The sequence below is a fragment of the Rhagoletis zephyria genome, unplaced genomic scaffold (genome assembly GCF_001687245.7).
Source record: "Rhagoletis zephyria isolate East Lansing unplaced genomic scaffold, Rhagoletis_zephyria_1.1 Rzeph_scaffold_01194, whole genome shotgun sequence".
NCBI classification, from domain to species: Eukaryota; Metazoa; Arthropoda; class Insecta; order Diptera; family Tephritidae; genus Rhagoletis; species Rhagoletis zephyria.
Window position 1 is genome coordinate 43,310 of NW_016158278.1, and position 16,464 is coordinate 59,773.

At 34.9% G+C, this 16,464-nt stretch overlaps 1 protein-coding gene across 5 annotated transcripts in view; it reads left to right on the forward strand.

Annotated features, from left to right (window-relative positions):
* LOC108363114 (cytokine receptor-like) overlaps positions 1-16,464 on the forward strand; it is a 45,790-nt gene that overhangs the window by 22,595 nt on the left and 6,731 nt on the right. For 2 of the 5 annotated variants that reach the window (XM_017616385.1, XM_017616382.1), the window contains exons 2-13: positions 2,126-2,208; positions 2,351-2,499; positions 2,569-2,680; positions 2,860-2,990; positions 4,332-4,506; positions 4,750-5,215; positions 5,284-5,587; positions 6,017-6,470; positions 6,529-6,640; positions 6,726-6,934; positions 6,992-8,046; positions 8,181-11,529. In XM_017616385.1, the coding sequence (XP_017471874.1) occupies positions 2,371-2,499; positions 2,569-2,680; positions 2,860-2,990; positions 4,332-4,506; positions 4,750-5,215; positions 5,284-5,587; positions 6,017-6,470; positions 6,529-6,640; positions 6,726-6,934; positions 6,992-8,046; positions 8,181-8,246 (3,213 nt within the window). In that variant the 5' untranslated portion in view covers positions 2,126-2,208; positions 2,351-2,370 and the 3' untranslated portion in view covers positions 8,247-11,529. The other 3 variants (XR_001847563.1, XR_001847564.1, XM_017616383.1) reach the window with 3 other exon arrangements.

Genomic DNA, 16,464 nt, shown 5'->3' on the forward strand with positions numbered 1-16,464 from the left:
TGTTTCAGTTATTAGTAGATGTAGAATAATGAGGAGAGTGTATCCAACTACTTTTTCGCTTATCAGTAAACAGATGCATTTATCTCCCCAATCAAAAAAGAGGGTGCCGTATTTTAGTAATTTTACATTGAAAAATAGTCTTATACCTAACTTATAAACATCTAACTATGGATACATTTTTATTTCCCTAAAATGCTAGAGCTTCTCATCTTAGGCACTAACAGCTGCTTTTTGGTGGTGTAGGGATATGCCTCATATAATGCCAAAATGAAACAAATTGTCCTTAAATGAACGCGCGTACATCCCTTGCTAGGCGTTTGGCCAAGCTTTTGTAAGAATACTTATGTTTGTGATATAGCCTAATATTTGTATGAAATGCAATTTATAAAATAAAGTTAATAAAAATGTACTCATGCTACTCTAGATTCAGGCGTGTGTTTTTTTTTTTTGCTCGCTGCAAAGTGGTAAGGTCTAACGTAGATATATGTATATTAGACTGCATCACCAAAAAAAGTTGCGCTTTTCGGCCGGGATTACAAAGTTTATTATATTTTAAGACGTCCACCAAAATATTTCGGAAAAATATTAAGATTTAAGCGAGCTGGACCGATTTGAAAATACCTCCAAAAATGGAGTTTTTTATGAATAAAAATAGTTTCTTAAAGAACTTTTTGAAAAAAGTCCCCTCAGATGACAAAACAAATTAGGCTTAAAAATTCTGCATAAAAATATTTAAAAATATTTGCAACGGAATCGTAATAATAAAAATATTTTTACGCAAATTTTTTAAGCTTAAACCGTTTTGTCATTTGAGTGGATTTTTTCTTTAAGAAACTATTTTTATTCATAAAAAACTCCATCTTAAGATCGGTCCCGCTCACTTAAATATTAATGTTTTTTCGAAATATTTTGGTGGACGTCTTAAAATATAATAGAAAAAGAGTACCGATTTTTGTATGGGGAGTGATGCAGTCTAATGTATATATATATTTTTTTGGTGTCGATTGCTTCGCCACGGCCCTGCAGCCCCACACAATGCGTTTTGTTTCAGGGGTTTGTGTTCCATTAGCTTTCACCAAAAAATCTAGTTATAGAGNTAAAAATAGTTTCTTAAAGATTTTTTTTGAAAAAATCCCTCCAAATGACAAAACGGTTTAAGCTTAAAAAATTGCGTAACTTTTTTTGGTGATGCAGTCTAATGTACATATGTATATAGATAGTCTATAACTAAAAATAGATGATGAATAAAACTAAACTATTCGAAAAAAATTACTTCGAGAACGTATTTTTTTTCGCAAAAAAGCGATTGGAGTCACTTTCACTAGCTGAAATTTTTCCTGCAGCGTACAAGTACGAAAGTAATCGAGAATGTGGCATATTTGAGTGTTTGCGTGCGTTTTCAAGCCGACAAAAGTTGGTCAAGTAAATTGATTGAGTTATCATTGAAATTGAAATGTGTCATTGAGGTTTACCAAAAGCAAACGAAGGTAAGTGTGTCTTACACATGCGTACACACACACACACACACACACACACNATGAATAAAAATAGTTTCTTAAAGAACTTTTTGAAAAAAGTCCCCTCAGATGACAAAACAAATTAGGCTTAAAAATTCTGCATAAAAATATTTAAAAATATTTGCAACGGAATCGTAATAATAAAAATATTTTTACGCAAATTTTTTAAGCTTAAACCGTTTTGTCATTTGAGTGGATTTTTTCTTTAAGAAACTATTTTTATTCATAAAAAACTCCATCTTAAGATCGGTCCCGCTCACTTAAATATTAATGTTTTTTCGAAATATTTTGGTGGACGTCTTAAAATATAATAGAAAAAGAGTACCGATTTTTGTATGGGGAGTGATGCAGTCTAATGTATATATATATTTTTTTGGTGTCGATTGCTTCGCCACGGCCCTGCAGCCCCACACAATGCGTTTTGTTTCAGGGGTTTGTGTTCCATTAGCTTTCACCAAAAAATCTAGTTATAGAGTCATAGCAAAACGCATTAACGTGAAATGTGCGATGCAGAGATTTTGCTTAGAAAATATGGCTGAACTTGAGTTAGTTATTCATATGCCCTCAGTTATGCATATTCACATTAATTGACGTTTTTTCTCTTTTAGTTTCAGATGCCTACTACTTACTACGTTTTATTGCTTCTATACACAATGTATAATCTTAAATGTTTACGCACAGTCACCAGGTGGTAAGTAATGAACTTTCCTCACAAAGAAAGTTTACTTGCATTTATATTCATACATTTGTATAAGCTGCTACATTTCAAAACTTCTTACGACTATTTCTGTTTAATAGTTTCTGTGCCTTTTTTTTAAATTTAATTTTCAAAGAAACAAGTCCTACGATTGTTATGGAAATTGGAGACAGCGCTAACATCACTTGTCGTATGAATTTGAAAAGGTTTGGTGGAAAGAATAGTTCAACTCTGTATTTTACAACTGAAGATCCAAAATATAAAACTACACCAAAAAATATTGTGGTACGTATGGAGAATTTCGGGCTTATGTACACAAAATTGTAGCTTAAATTAAATTATTATTTTTTCCAGGTCCTGAATGCGACAACTATTGTTTACACACTGCAAAATGCTAGTGAGCAGTATACAACTTACACTTGTAAAAGCGGCCAATACGCTATTGCGAGTACCGATGTTATTGTTGGTAAGCGAATACTTGTAGTATAATCAATATTATAATTGCATAAAACTGCATGTTCGACTTTAAACGCTATTTAAATGAGCGTAATAATTACTGTCGTACATGTTTTTTTAGAGGCCTACTTTGGTAAACAGTTGTGCATCTATATACATATTTATAGTTATTTGTTTTGTATATTTTAGGTACGAAACCTTTACCAGTGGCGGATTTTAGTTGCCAGGCATACGACTTCATTTACATGACATGCTCTTTTACCATTCCAGCTAATATGATACCAACAACATATAACTTGAAATATGTAACACAAAATGCTGTAAGTCAAAAAAGTGATTCGTTTATGTACATTAGAGTGGTCCAAAGAAATTGTTTCCAAGATATGGTCTGGGGCTCCTTACAAAATTGTTCCTTGTGCCGAAAAAGTGCTGGTACGTTACAAAGTATAAATTTGGAGGATGCTCATGATGATCATATTTTACTCTAGAAGTATTACGTTCATATATTAATCAAACAATTGGTTAAGTAACCTAAGAACATTTCAAATTTAAATTATCTAAAAAAAATAGTACAAGCTTCAGTTGTCATGGCAACAGTACCTTTTTATAAAAATCACCAATATTTTTACCAGTTTCACATGCGATCCAGTAGTGCACTTCAAGGTCATTGAGCACCCTGTATTGGTTGCAGTATAAAACTGAAACTTGGTATAGATATTACAACTATTAAAAAAAAAAACTAAGGGGTGCCACGTTTTCTAGGATGAAATACTTTCCCCATAAAAAATTGGACTACTTTAATGTACATACATACATTAGGGAGTATTAAATTGATATTGAATGTCTTACATGTATACACATATCTTTAGATAACTCATGCCTAGCTTTGCTTATACGCTTAGGTATTTATATTGGTTTTATATATTTTTATTACGTACATAAGTATTATATTCGCCAGAAAAATCTTAAAAGAATTTATCTTAAAATGAATTGGAACCTTTTTCGCCTAACAAGTTCCTGCATATAATAGAGGATTGTTAGAATTCCAGTAAGAATGAAAAAAGAGAAATGTGTGTTCTATGTACATATGCAAATGCATTCTGTTGAATTCAAAGACTGAAAATGCTTTACAAATATTTTATGGAAGATGTGTTGAAAACTGGTTAACTAGTCTCCGAATCAGCTCCTAGTAGCCGACGAATTATAGCAGCTGAGATACTTAAAAATGATTATCCTTTGAAACAAATCGTTAAAATTACATATCCACACATTTCCAATCCAAATTTGCGAGTGAAAAAGTTATTTAATGTAAATAGAAGTTCTCTATTATACTACTACTAAAACTTATTTTTTATTTTCCTTATTTACACTTTTTATTTCGAATTAATTACAATTTTTTATTTTATTTTTTTGGTTTGCATGTCCTGTATTGTATGAATTTTTTTGACTAATATTGAATGCTCGCTGCGTGTAACACACCCACGCAATCACTAAATGTTAACATACACATACTACTTACTCCTACATACTACCCTCTACTTACTTCGAATGCACTTATAAAAAAATACTAACATGGCACGAAAAAACCAATAACAATTAAAAACATGAAAAATGAAACACACAAGGGAAGAACGGCTGATAATCGCACGATATATTCACAGAACTATATACTTAATTGCATAAAGTTGGTGAAAGAAGGCGACAGAGCCTCTTGCAATTTTACATTGGACGATGGTAGCTACAAGCCCAATTTCGAGTACTACAAATTCCGTTTACAAAGCAATAATACGTTGGGTGCTCTCGAACAGAATTTCACTGTAAATCACAAAGAAATTGGTAAGTACCTATGCATACTACATATAATTTGGTGATTTACATGTATCATTGAAATGCATTGGGTTAACAAGAAAGTAGCTGCTAGTTTTTAAGGTGAAATATGCTAGCTTTTTTACATGCCACCATGACATTACTTCCGATACAAATATGCAGCTCTGTTTTCGATGTTGCTCTCTTGGCTACCCAATAGCTAAAACCTGCTTCTGTTTAACTTGCATTCATACGTTACAATTCTAATTTCAGTAAAGCCAGCAATTAGCGACTTTCACGTTGATAGAATTTCAACACATGGTTGTATGCTCATATGGGAAATGGAACGTTATTCTTCATACAAATTAAGCCGTTTGCAAATGGAGGTACATTTGCATTCTCCAGACTACGAAAGCTTACAAACGTACACTTGCAACAGATGCAATAATCATTCAATATTTCATTTACCAATTGGTAATTTACCATACTCCTATTATCAGTATAATGTAAGCTTGCGAATAAAAATGCGGATGCCTACGGCGACTTGGAGTGACCCCTACAGTATTGATTTTCAAACGTTGCCCTCTGCGCCGGAGGTGCCACCAGCAGTTGATGTGAGTAGCTTTTACTTGAATGCGACGCATCTGCGCTTATTTTGGTATCCTACGCCGGAATATCATCGAAATGGTTCAAATTTTCATTACATTGTGAAGCAAATGGAAGAAACGGATGTTGCTGTGTAAGTGTGTTATTGTTATGAGCATTTGAAGCATAACAAGCAATTTTTTTGTCACGATTTATTTTTAGAGATCAACCACCACTGCATATTCAAGTGCCTACGGTGGCTTTTCCATGGAACAACGTTCGTAGCTATATATTTGAAATACGGAGTAGTAACGAACAGGGCGTGTCATTAAATAGTAGCCAAATACGTATACCTTCTCTCCCGAAGAACTACGATAACAGAACACCGCTTGGCATACGAAATGTTTACCATGCATTGCAACGTACATATACTTTGCTATGGAATTCGCCAGAGGATTCTGCGAATGTAGAAAGCTATACGGTTTTTTGGTGCAAACCGAAAAGCGTCGCATCCAATGAATGCCATGTGAGTACTACTTGCTACTACTTATTATATTAGAATTTAATTCCATAGTTAAAAAATCAAAAGAGGATCTAACTTTAACGTTTGTTGGGCCGTTGCATATTAATCAGCTGAAACTAAAGCCTTTAATATGCGTCTAATAAGTGCCTACACCTAACGTCTTTGAAAATGGATTTGCCACAATTCTATAGATATTTTTGACGAGTGAATACCATGAGGAAGAAAGATTAAAAGTTTTGGGCAAATGTTAAGATATTTACTAGTATACTTTTTGTCATTAAATTAAATTAAATTAAATGAAATTTGGCTCTTGTCATTTGTACAATTATCGATTTTTGCAGTTGAACTGCGCCTCCAACATTTATAGCTTCAACGACAAATCGCTATAAGTACTCCTTAATAGATACTCTACCCATTTCTTCCCCATTGTAGAATGTAATCGGATTTAGGCAACTAAATAGAAATGCCAGAAATTTCAAAATTCAACAAAGTCAACCGCTGGTTCTGGCCGTAGCTGCCAACTATCCAGATTTCTACACCGGCATGCATTGGGCCAAATGTACTGCAGATGTGTCAAACGATTTGGAGAAATTAGAACCGGAAATAGTTGAGAAGAAAGCGTATAGCATAACAGTACGCTGGAGTTCAGAGCGCGTATGTGCATCGCTTATCAAAGGCTATACAATTACTTATTGTAAGACGAAATCTGCAACAAAGTTAAAGTGTTTGGACAAAACAATTAGCATCAGTGTTGACAAAAACGATAACAAGTTTGAGATTACTAACTTAGAACCGGATAGTACATATAAAATGGAAATGGTTATGTATTCTGATGTTCAGTCGGGTCCAATAAGTGATGAGTTAGTATTGCAAACAAATGAAGCAGGTATGTTCCAATATTAAATTGTTAATGTGAAATTCTGAAGAAATAGTATATTCCTCAGCGCCAACCTCACCGCGAAATCTTACTTACGAGCGCATAACAAGCCAATCAGTGGTGCTACGTTGGCTCTCGCCATACATATCAAATGGCAGGATACGCTACTACGTTATACTGTAAGTGATATGCACTAAATATATCTACATACACATATAACGCCTTAATTCGTTATTGCATTTTTTGTGTTTTTCCTTGTTTTAGGTACAACGGCGAAAGTCATATTTTGTATTGTAATAATACAATTGGTTCACATTGCTTGTCCGGGAGCAGAAAAAGCGGTCGCAATGAACATCTTTTCTACACTTTGGGAAACTTGAGTAGTTTTACTAATTATACCATTTGTGTGAAAGCTTATACTGTGGCTCATTCATTACCTAGCAATTGTGTGCACATACAAACCTTAATCGGCGGTATGTTAAAATATTGTTCACTACATGCAGTCACTTACTAAACTTTTCTTATTTTAGTTCCATCAAGTCCATCTCATACGAAATTCGACGATTCAAAAGATATCGTAATCCGTTGGCGACAACCTGAAGTGCCTTCGGGACGCGTTGACTACTACGAAGTAATCGTTGAAACGAAATTAGGAGAGCGTATAGAAAGTCGTCACATTTCGCGTATAACAAATGGCATGCAGTGTACTATACGAAAGCCACGCTGCTACAATAGCGATTTTAAGTATACGATTGGTGTGCGTGGCGTTAATATTGCATATTTTAATGAAATCGATGCGAATCTTATGCATATTCAAAATAATAGTCACATGCATGATATATACGTTACTTCTGCGAATGATGAATTGGGCTGCGTTGAGGCAGTAATTTCACCGCTGCACGCTTACAAAACACATATAGAATATAGATCTGTGGAAGTAATCGTCTTTAATTATGTTTGTGGTACAGTTGCAAGAGCTGACGGTAAACTTTGGATTACCATATTTGTGTCAATACTGGGATCTTCGCTCATCGTAATGGCTGGACTTTTAACCTATAGAAGATGTCATGAAATGGCATCGATTGAATGTAAGATTCCTGAGCACTTGAACGATTTAGTAAATCGAAATGACAGCAAATTAGGGGAACAGGATATGGAACGCGTGGAACATAGTATTAAACAACAGTACTACAGTGAAAACGGGCGCTTGTTGCCAAGCATTTCGAAGGACTCTGAATATTCGAACGATGGCAGTGGTTATTCATGGCCTACTACAAAAAGTAGTTATTACGAGAGCTCCGAAAATGCTGGTGATTACTGCATACATGATCCTATGACTTTGTGCAATACTACACAATCGCTCGAAACTGTACAAGAAATAACGGCCGGCTACACGGTGATGACAACACCAAACACAAATGTGTCAAATACAGTAGCAGAAGTCGACAGTGGTTATGTGCATCCTAATGCGCTACAGCCCAATGTAACGGAAAAGCCATTTACGATAAATTGGCCGATGGGTGGTGAAGATGGCTATATTCATCCAAATAATAGACAGTCATGCAATTGGCAGCAAGAAACCAACGTGCACAATGCCAATACGCAAGCAAATGCTAATAATGCAATTTACTTGCCTACTGTGAGATAGAAGTCAGAAGCCACAAGTGTCCTTAAATGAATATGGAAGGCAAATCGTTAACATGAAATGCATAAGAAAANAACGTGCACAATGCCAATACGCAAGCAAATGCTAATAATGCAATTTACTTGCCTACTGTGAGATAGAAGTCAGAAGCCACAAGTGCCCTTAAATGAATATGGAAGGCAAATCGTTAACATGAAATGCATAAGAAAAGCAGACAAAAGGGAGACGTTTACATGAAATACTTAACAGAACGTTACCATCTGCTGCTGCGTTTAACAAAAAAAAATTGCGTAACTGTTGCGAATGCACAAATTAATTTATTGGGAAGATTCAACCGCTTGCGCGTACCACAAAGGTGGCCAAAGGAAGTCACAATATTTTACTGCACATCACTGGTATTAGTAATTTATTATAGCTTTAAATAACCGTATAGTGCGATTGGAACGAAAACCTGGAGGAGAGACAAAATAAGAGAGAAGTTTGATTGTGTAACTAAATGTTTCACTACTTATTGTAGAAGTATGTACCTCGCTAAAGCACAATCCATATTCACTATATAAATACTAAATGCAGCTACAAAATTGTTAACACAAAGTCTGTCAAGTGCCTTTAAGCAAATCATTATTTAGCTATGTAAATAATAAATGTACATATAAGTTTTATAATAGAATTAAATATAGCTAACTATAAAAGTATTTATATTTTTATTTTAAAATTTTAATGCATGTACATATACGAAATAAGTTTACAAATAATTACCTACCTTCAGCTACTTGGTAATGCTTTCATTAGATGCTAAAATTTCATTAAAAAAAACAGTCACATGTAATTAATCAGCCTCATTGCGTACGTCGTAAATGAGATTAGATATTGTCGTGCTGAAATAGGTATACGACGAAAACTATCCAGTGCTGCCAAATTTTCCATTTTAGGCAATACCGTGTACTTTTCGATACGACTCGACTCGAAAAACGACTTGCATTCGACACGCCACTCGCAATCAGGCTGAATAATTCATATTTTTACTATTAAGAGGCATTTGTTTTTTGCAACATACATATGTATTAAAAATAACACTAAGTTTTGTAGGCAACTCGAAAGCTTTACCTATGTATACATATTATCACACTACAGTTTTTAAACCAAACAAGCTGTGGGATGTGTAGAGTATTTTAATTACACTTTATTGTATTATGCGTAGCTCACTTGTTAATCAATATTCTGATAGTTATGTTATAATACAACGAATTCAATAAGACAGAACTTAAAAACTAAACAAAATACTTATCTGGTAGGTGCTTTTTTAATTTTCTTAAAGTTGCATCGGATGAAATTTTTTTTTTTTTTAATTTCTATAATCTTTGTATTCAAAGTATCCGATGGAGATTATTTTTGAACAAAGCAAAAGTGCAGCACGTTCTTAATGAGCACAGTAATGTTATAGCGAGATTTCAAAGTAACTTTGACCAATCTTTTTAATAGAGGTGCTCTGAGGACTTATATTATCAGGCAGGTTTTGCAATTCACTTCCGAGTGAATTTCAATGAAATTCGCTTTGAACTCTAATTGACAGGGGTTGAAATTCACTCGGAAGTGAATTGCAGAACCTGCCTGTATGCCTAAAATTAATTTATCGTACTTTTTGTTTAATATGAACAGTCTTTTTCCTTCTCAATAACGTGACTGACATTTTAATTTCTTATTTATTAAAAATTGTATTTACTTTCATGAACTTATCGCAGCAATTTCGTATTAAAGCATTAGTAAAATAGAAGTGAACTGCTTGCTCCTAAATTAATATGGATCTTAAAAATCAAAACTTTCAAAAACTGAAAGGGTTTTCATCTCAACAAAAATAAATAAACCCCCCATACAAAATTAAGTAAGTTTACGAGGTTAACATAGCGTGAGGCATTTACGAATTTTCAAGCGGCAGAATAATTTTTTGGGTCAAAAGTAAAGATTCTGAAGGTTATTCAAGATCTTCTGAAGCAGCTTTTCGCTTGACCAAAGTTGGAATTGGATTTGATAGTTTTATGAAAATAAAATTTATTGGGAAAAAGTCATCACAATCATTTTGTTAGTGTCTTATGCTTCAAGAAAAATAACGAAAGAGTACAAGTTCATCGTCGTTGATTGTTGTTGATAATGAGTTGAGCTACTTTTAGGTAGAAATCAATTGGTATTTTATATTTAATGATAATTTTTAACTAAATTTTAGTGCCTTATTATTTAAGCGTTAACTTATGTTGCTTCATGTACTACTAAATTTACACACACACACAGTATGCATGTACAAACCATGCGTAATAAAAATGTATATCTGCTGTAAAATTAAATAAATTAAGAAAAAAGAGCAGTGTGCAAACACACATGTCGCTATCGAAATGTACAAAGGTGCTAATCAACAGTCTTTAAAATGCACAAGAGAAGGGAGGAAACTCATTTTTTTAAATGTGAAACAGTAATTTCTCTAGCTATCTTATACTAGTGTGGACATGCACGCTCACATGTATGTAAGCAGTTTGGCATAGCCCCCTACTCTGTGTTGAAAACATTTGCAGTGAAAATTCCGGTTAGCATCTTTGTTAAAATTTCTAACGAGATGTATGCATGTACTTACATATGTATGTATTAATGATTCTAAAACATTTGTAAAAACCAAATAAACATTCTTAACTTACAAAATAAAGACTAATTAGAGGTTTTCCAAAAAAAGCTATGAATTTACGTTCTCTGTACAAAAAAGTAGCTTTTTAGGAATAAGGTTTAGTTACCCAAAATATTTTTTGATATCCACTAGAGTTGCTGCGTTTTAATTCCAGCGTTGCATCGTTGGTGATACCGGCCGTTTCCAAAATGCAAAGGTCCAGTCACTTGGTTGACATCATGGTTCATACGGTGTGGTGGGCGTGATAAGAGACTTATAGAGTGTGATTTTTGTTTATCGAGTGAGGGCTATACTTCACCAAAGTAGCTCTTGTGGCAAATAGTGATTGTCTATTGGATTTCAAACCTTAAGGCAGTGTCACACAATTGGGCATTTGCCCAAAATTTGGTATGAATTGTATCCCAATCGTGCGAATGCACCAGGGTTTTAAGATGCTGTAATTTTTTAATTTAATTTGTTTTTGCTGTGCTTTGACTTCGGCATGTATGATATCGAAAGCAAAACAACAGGAATTCAGAAAACATCAAATGCTTTGGCTGTCGTTTTGCTGTACAAAAACAGTCTCTAACGTTAGAGAAATTCGGATTTCTACAATAGATAACTAGGCTAATTCTCTAATCGTTCTCGAGTCGATGACGAAGTTAGAGAACTACATTAGAATTTGATTCGAGAACGATTAAAGAAACAACGCAAATCCAAATAAATGTAAAAAAGCAATATTCCAAATGAATGAGTCATAAATTATTTTTTAGTTCAAGTAATTCATAATTTTTTTATTGTAAATATATTTAATACATATTTTAAAAACAAAGCGTTTTATTTAATAAAACAGAACAGCAGTTTGAATTGAAATTCACATTCGAATCCAATTAGAGATCAACGTTAGAATTCGATTAGAGAATTAATATTTTCTCGAGTCGAGAACTATGTCCCATTTTTGTTGAGATAGCTATGTTTCTTAATAGTTTTTCGAGTCGTTCTCTAACGTTTGGGATTGGAGAATGTGGCTAGTTCTCCAATCATTCTCTAATCGATAACTAACCTCAATGTTTGCTGGGAACGAACAACGACAGCGCGGTGGTAGCAAAGCAACAGCAATTTGACTAGCACTTGGTTGTGAAACATCAAATTGATAGAAATACATATGTATGCATACACAAATGCACTACCCTTCAGTTCTACTGTCCCCTATTTCTTAAAAGTTAAAATCGTCAACAGTGTTTGATGACAAAAGCTACATCGATTGTCTTTGTTCACTTCTACACCCATTCGTGCTTCTTTATCCAGGTTAAAACAAGCAAAACCAACGGTGTGACAGTTATCGCCTATATAATCGACATAATCCGTCTAAGCGAATTGTGCTGGCCGAATTATATTTTTCAACAGGATAAAGGCCTAATTTTTTGAAACTTCGTTTGGTAATAAACGGCCCAGAGAAGTACATTTCTATTCTGACCAACTGCGGTTGATACATCGACTTCGTCGTTCCCGACTTTGGCCTCGGGTCTATTAGTTTCTGTGCCCTTCAGCAAAGCAGAGATGTGTTCTCTCAATACTCTGAACATCGGTCACTAGGTCGCCGTGTTTGTTCTTACAGGAATTTAAAAGTCTAACTTTCTCTTCGAATTTACGGGAGACTTTCCGTAGGTTAGCGTTTGAAACTCTTCATACTCACGTATTTCGGCCCCGCCCTTTTTATTACGGAAAATATGTCGTATCATTCCTCTTCAGCTCCCTATACCGATCCAACATAGCTCGCGTTAGCGCCTAGAAGGCAGCGGGGCTCTGTAGGTGGCATCCTTTTTTTTACGTCGGCGCAACATTCCTCATCGTACCAGCTGTTATTTCGGGTTTGGCAAAACCTAACCACTTATTTGGCGAAGATGAGTGGAGGACGTGATCCAACTACTTGCATATATGGGTTGCTTGAAAAGTCGGAGAGCACGTTTGAGAATCGAGTAGTTAAGATGATGTGATATTGCATACTTTCGACGTCGAACTTTCTTTGTTTTGTGTTGCTAATCACACATTTTTCGCTACACAGAGGCGAGTGCGTATCTTGGCTGTAACAAGGCAGTGATCCGATTCGATTTCAGGTCCTCGGTACGTAAGTACTTATGCCTAAACCATCTAAGTGTGTCTTCCGTCAGTCGCAACAAATTCGATATGGTTTCTGATCTGAACTTTGTAGCGCCTGTTTGGTCGCCGCGGACTAGTTGGATGCAGTGGACAAAACTGCAAACTTGTCAGAACGCTGCGCTCTGGACAGCGACAGGATGCCTTCTGCTGTCGCCTGAGCACCACGTTCATAACGAAGGCCAAATGCTTTCCGTAAGGGAGCATAAAAAAGCTAATTAAGCAATTTCTGGTGGGATGTCACAGGCGTGAACACGCCAAAATATCCTTGCTCGAGGAAGAGCCTCCGCGCAGGCACGTCAGAAAACATCTTTTCGAGTACATGGACGTTGTTCGGAACCCAATCACCACCACGAGAGACCCGCGATACTCTAACCCAATTATGATCAGGATATTATAACCGTCTCAACAGCAACGAGTCCGGACTCCATATCCACAATGAGTGTCCGGCATGTAGTGTTGTTACATCAACAACAACGATACTCGGCGACGAAGTCTCTCCCACCACAGCACCTGTAATAGACGTCGCAAGGCTTCACGTGATTTTTGCCTTGGCTCGGCCATCGCATTTCTTGGAGGGCGGTTATATCAGCCTTAGTCCTCCCGAGGATATCGACCTGCTTGGAAAAGGCACCCTCAAAAAGAAGAAAAATATGAAAACGAAAACAAATACAAAGAGCAACCGAAGACTAATACGACGACTAAGAGGAACATGAATACGAAGGCGGATACGAGCCTAAGTAGGAAGACGAATACGAGGACGAAGACGAACATGAATACGAACATGAATACGAACAAGAAAGCAAGGACGACGAAGAAGACGATTACGAAAACGCATGCGAGTAGGAAAGCGAATACCCGTGGGAAAACGAATCCGGGTAGAAAGGAGATTTCGAAGAGTATGCGAATAGGAACACGAAGCCAAACTCGAATATTAATGAGAAGATGGAAACGAAGACAAATACGAAGGCGTATATGAATCCAAATACGAATACGAACACGAACACGAGTACGAGAATGAATGTGAAGACGAAGTTGAGTTGAATACGTGGATCAACCAAAGACCAATAATAAGACAAGTTCGAGTACGACGACGGAGATGTATACGAATACGCATATGTAAGTAGATGAATTCGATTTTGAATACGAGGAAAAACAAGAACATGAAGAAAAGTACGAAGAGGAATACGTAGAAAGGGGTGAATACGAAGATGAATACAGAGTCAGCTGTGAAGCGAATACGATAACGAAGACGAATACGGAGATGAATGCAAAAGTTGTATTCGCGCTTCTATGTATTCCTGGTATCTTGCGTAAGTGTAACTGAATGAGTGTGTGATTTGTTGTTGCTAGTGGTACAATATATACACTCGCAACAACAATCACATGCTCATCCAGTTACATTTATGCAAGATACAACAAAAACACAGAAGCGCGAATTCCGCTAAAGACTTTGATGAACATAAATATGATGCAGAATACGACGACAAAAACGAAGACTAATACGAGGCGAATACGCATACGATCTGAAGACGAATACGAAGACAGCGATTAAAACGAAGAAGAACCAATTTTCGGGACCCTTAAAAAGAATAGAAAACTGGCCGAATTTGGGCAGTAACTGGCACTCCGTGTCTTAAATACAAACACTAGAACTCGCATTAGCGTAGTTTATTATTTTTAACGTTTGGTTTATTTATTTATACGAATATTTTTACAGTTGTATGCTTCGGATAAATCTGGGTTTGTGTTTTATGAAATTTCGGCTGCAATTGTATATATGTATACATATGTATGTACATACATATGTACATACATATGTATATATTTTTATTTCTGTTTACTTCATGATTCAATAATACAAGGTTCGATAAACTGACAGTTGTCTCTCTCGCACCGCTCCCTTAGCAGTGGCACCGTGTTGCTTCTTTGCAAATTTACATGGAAACAGTGTACCTTTGGTGTGAAATAGAAGTATAAGCTTTTGTGCAATATGTTTATTTGTGTATGCATATGAAGCATATTTAACTGATGAAAACATAAACTGTTTTTAAATTGGATGTTTACATCAATCTCATAGTAGTCTTATCTTAATTTTGAGTCATTTTGTAGTTTTTATACAGCTAAATAGCACATAAATTGCGTAATTCACGTAGATATATCAATATTACGTTCAACATTTCGTTTAAAATGCCAGATTTCCTGCAAATACATTAGAATTTACGAAAGGAATTTCACTACTAATTGCCTACTTTGCGTACTTTTCTACTACCATTTTCGCAACAAGGGATTGCATTCTTGCCCTTTCTCTGTCCTTCGTAAATGCAACCTTTTGTAAGGGAGTGTCAAACCGCAGCTGTCAATAATTATCTAACCTTGTATTATTGAATCATGGTTTTACTTTACAATACATTATTGTGATTTTGTAAAAGACAAGTGAACGAGTCAGTGTGTAGGGGGGTGAGTGAGTGGGCGTGAGAGCAATTTGGAGGTGCATTAGAAAAAATATGCCTAAATAATTAGTTATATTTATATATTATATTTATAGTAGCTATTCGTTTTAATACATATTTCTAATTGCTACATTATTAACTTTTCTGCATTGGCTTAAGTGTTTTATTGCAATAGATCTATTTACATAATACTTATACTGAATATCTATCAATAACTTGAATTGAAATTTTTCACCAACTCTGTGCTTAAATATTTATGCATAGTATGTATGTATATTTGTATGTATTTTTATAAGTAATGCTTAATACTAAAATGACAGTTCAATTTAATTCGTTCGCCGCTTAAAAAACTACATTTTACACATTTTCCTCTTCTTATTTTAGTTTTTTTATTTTTTGTTTTAACTTACGAGTTGGTGTAGGTATTTTTTCTTAAATGTACGTAGAGGGTTTGTGGCGTGTGCGATTTGGTTGCAAGTAAATTTTTTTGGGGNGCTTATTTTAGTTTTTTTTTTTGTTTTAACTTACGAGTTGGTGTAGGTATTTTTTCTTAAATGTACGTAGAGGGTTTGTGGCGTGTGCGATTTGGTTGCAAGTAAATTTTTTTGGGGCCAACCATATATACATATATTCGAATTAACAATTAGACATTAACGGATATAGCGAGTCCTTACTACATATTGTTTTTTTTTGTTTTTGCTTAGTTTTTGAAAAAATATTGCTCTTTATTTTTCACTTGGTTTAACTTTCATTTCAATTCTATTAAACGAGTACTTTTTATCGGGGTAAAGCATGATTCAATAACACAAGGTTATGTAATTTGTGACAGCTAAAATTTGANCGTAGAGGGTTTGTGGCGTGTGCGATTTGGTTGCAAGTAAATTTTTTTGGGGCCAACCATACATACATATATTCGAATTAACAATTAGACATTAACGGATATAGCGAGTCCTTACTACATATTGTTTTTTTTATTGTTTTTGCTTAGTTTTTGAAAAAAAATATTGCTCTTTATTTTTCACTTGGTTTAACTTTCATTTCAATTCTATTAAACGAGTACTTTTCATCGGGGTAAAGGGTTTTCTTTTTGTTATTCCT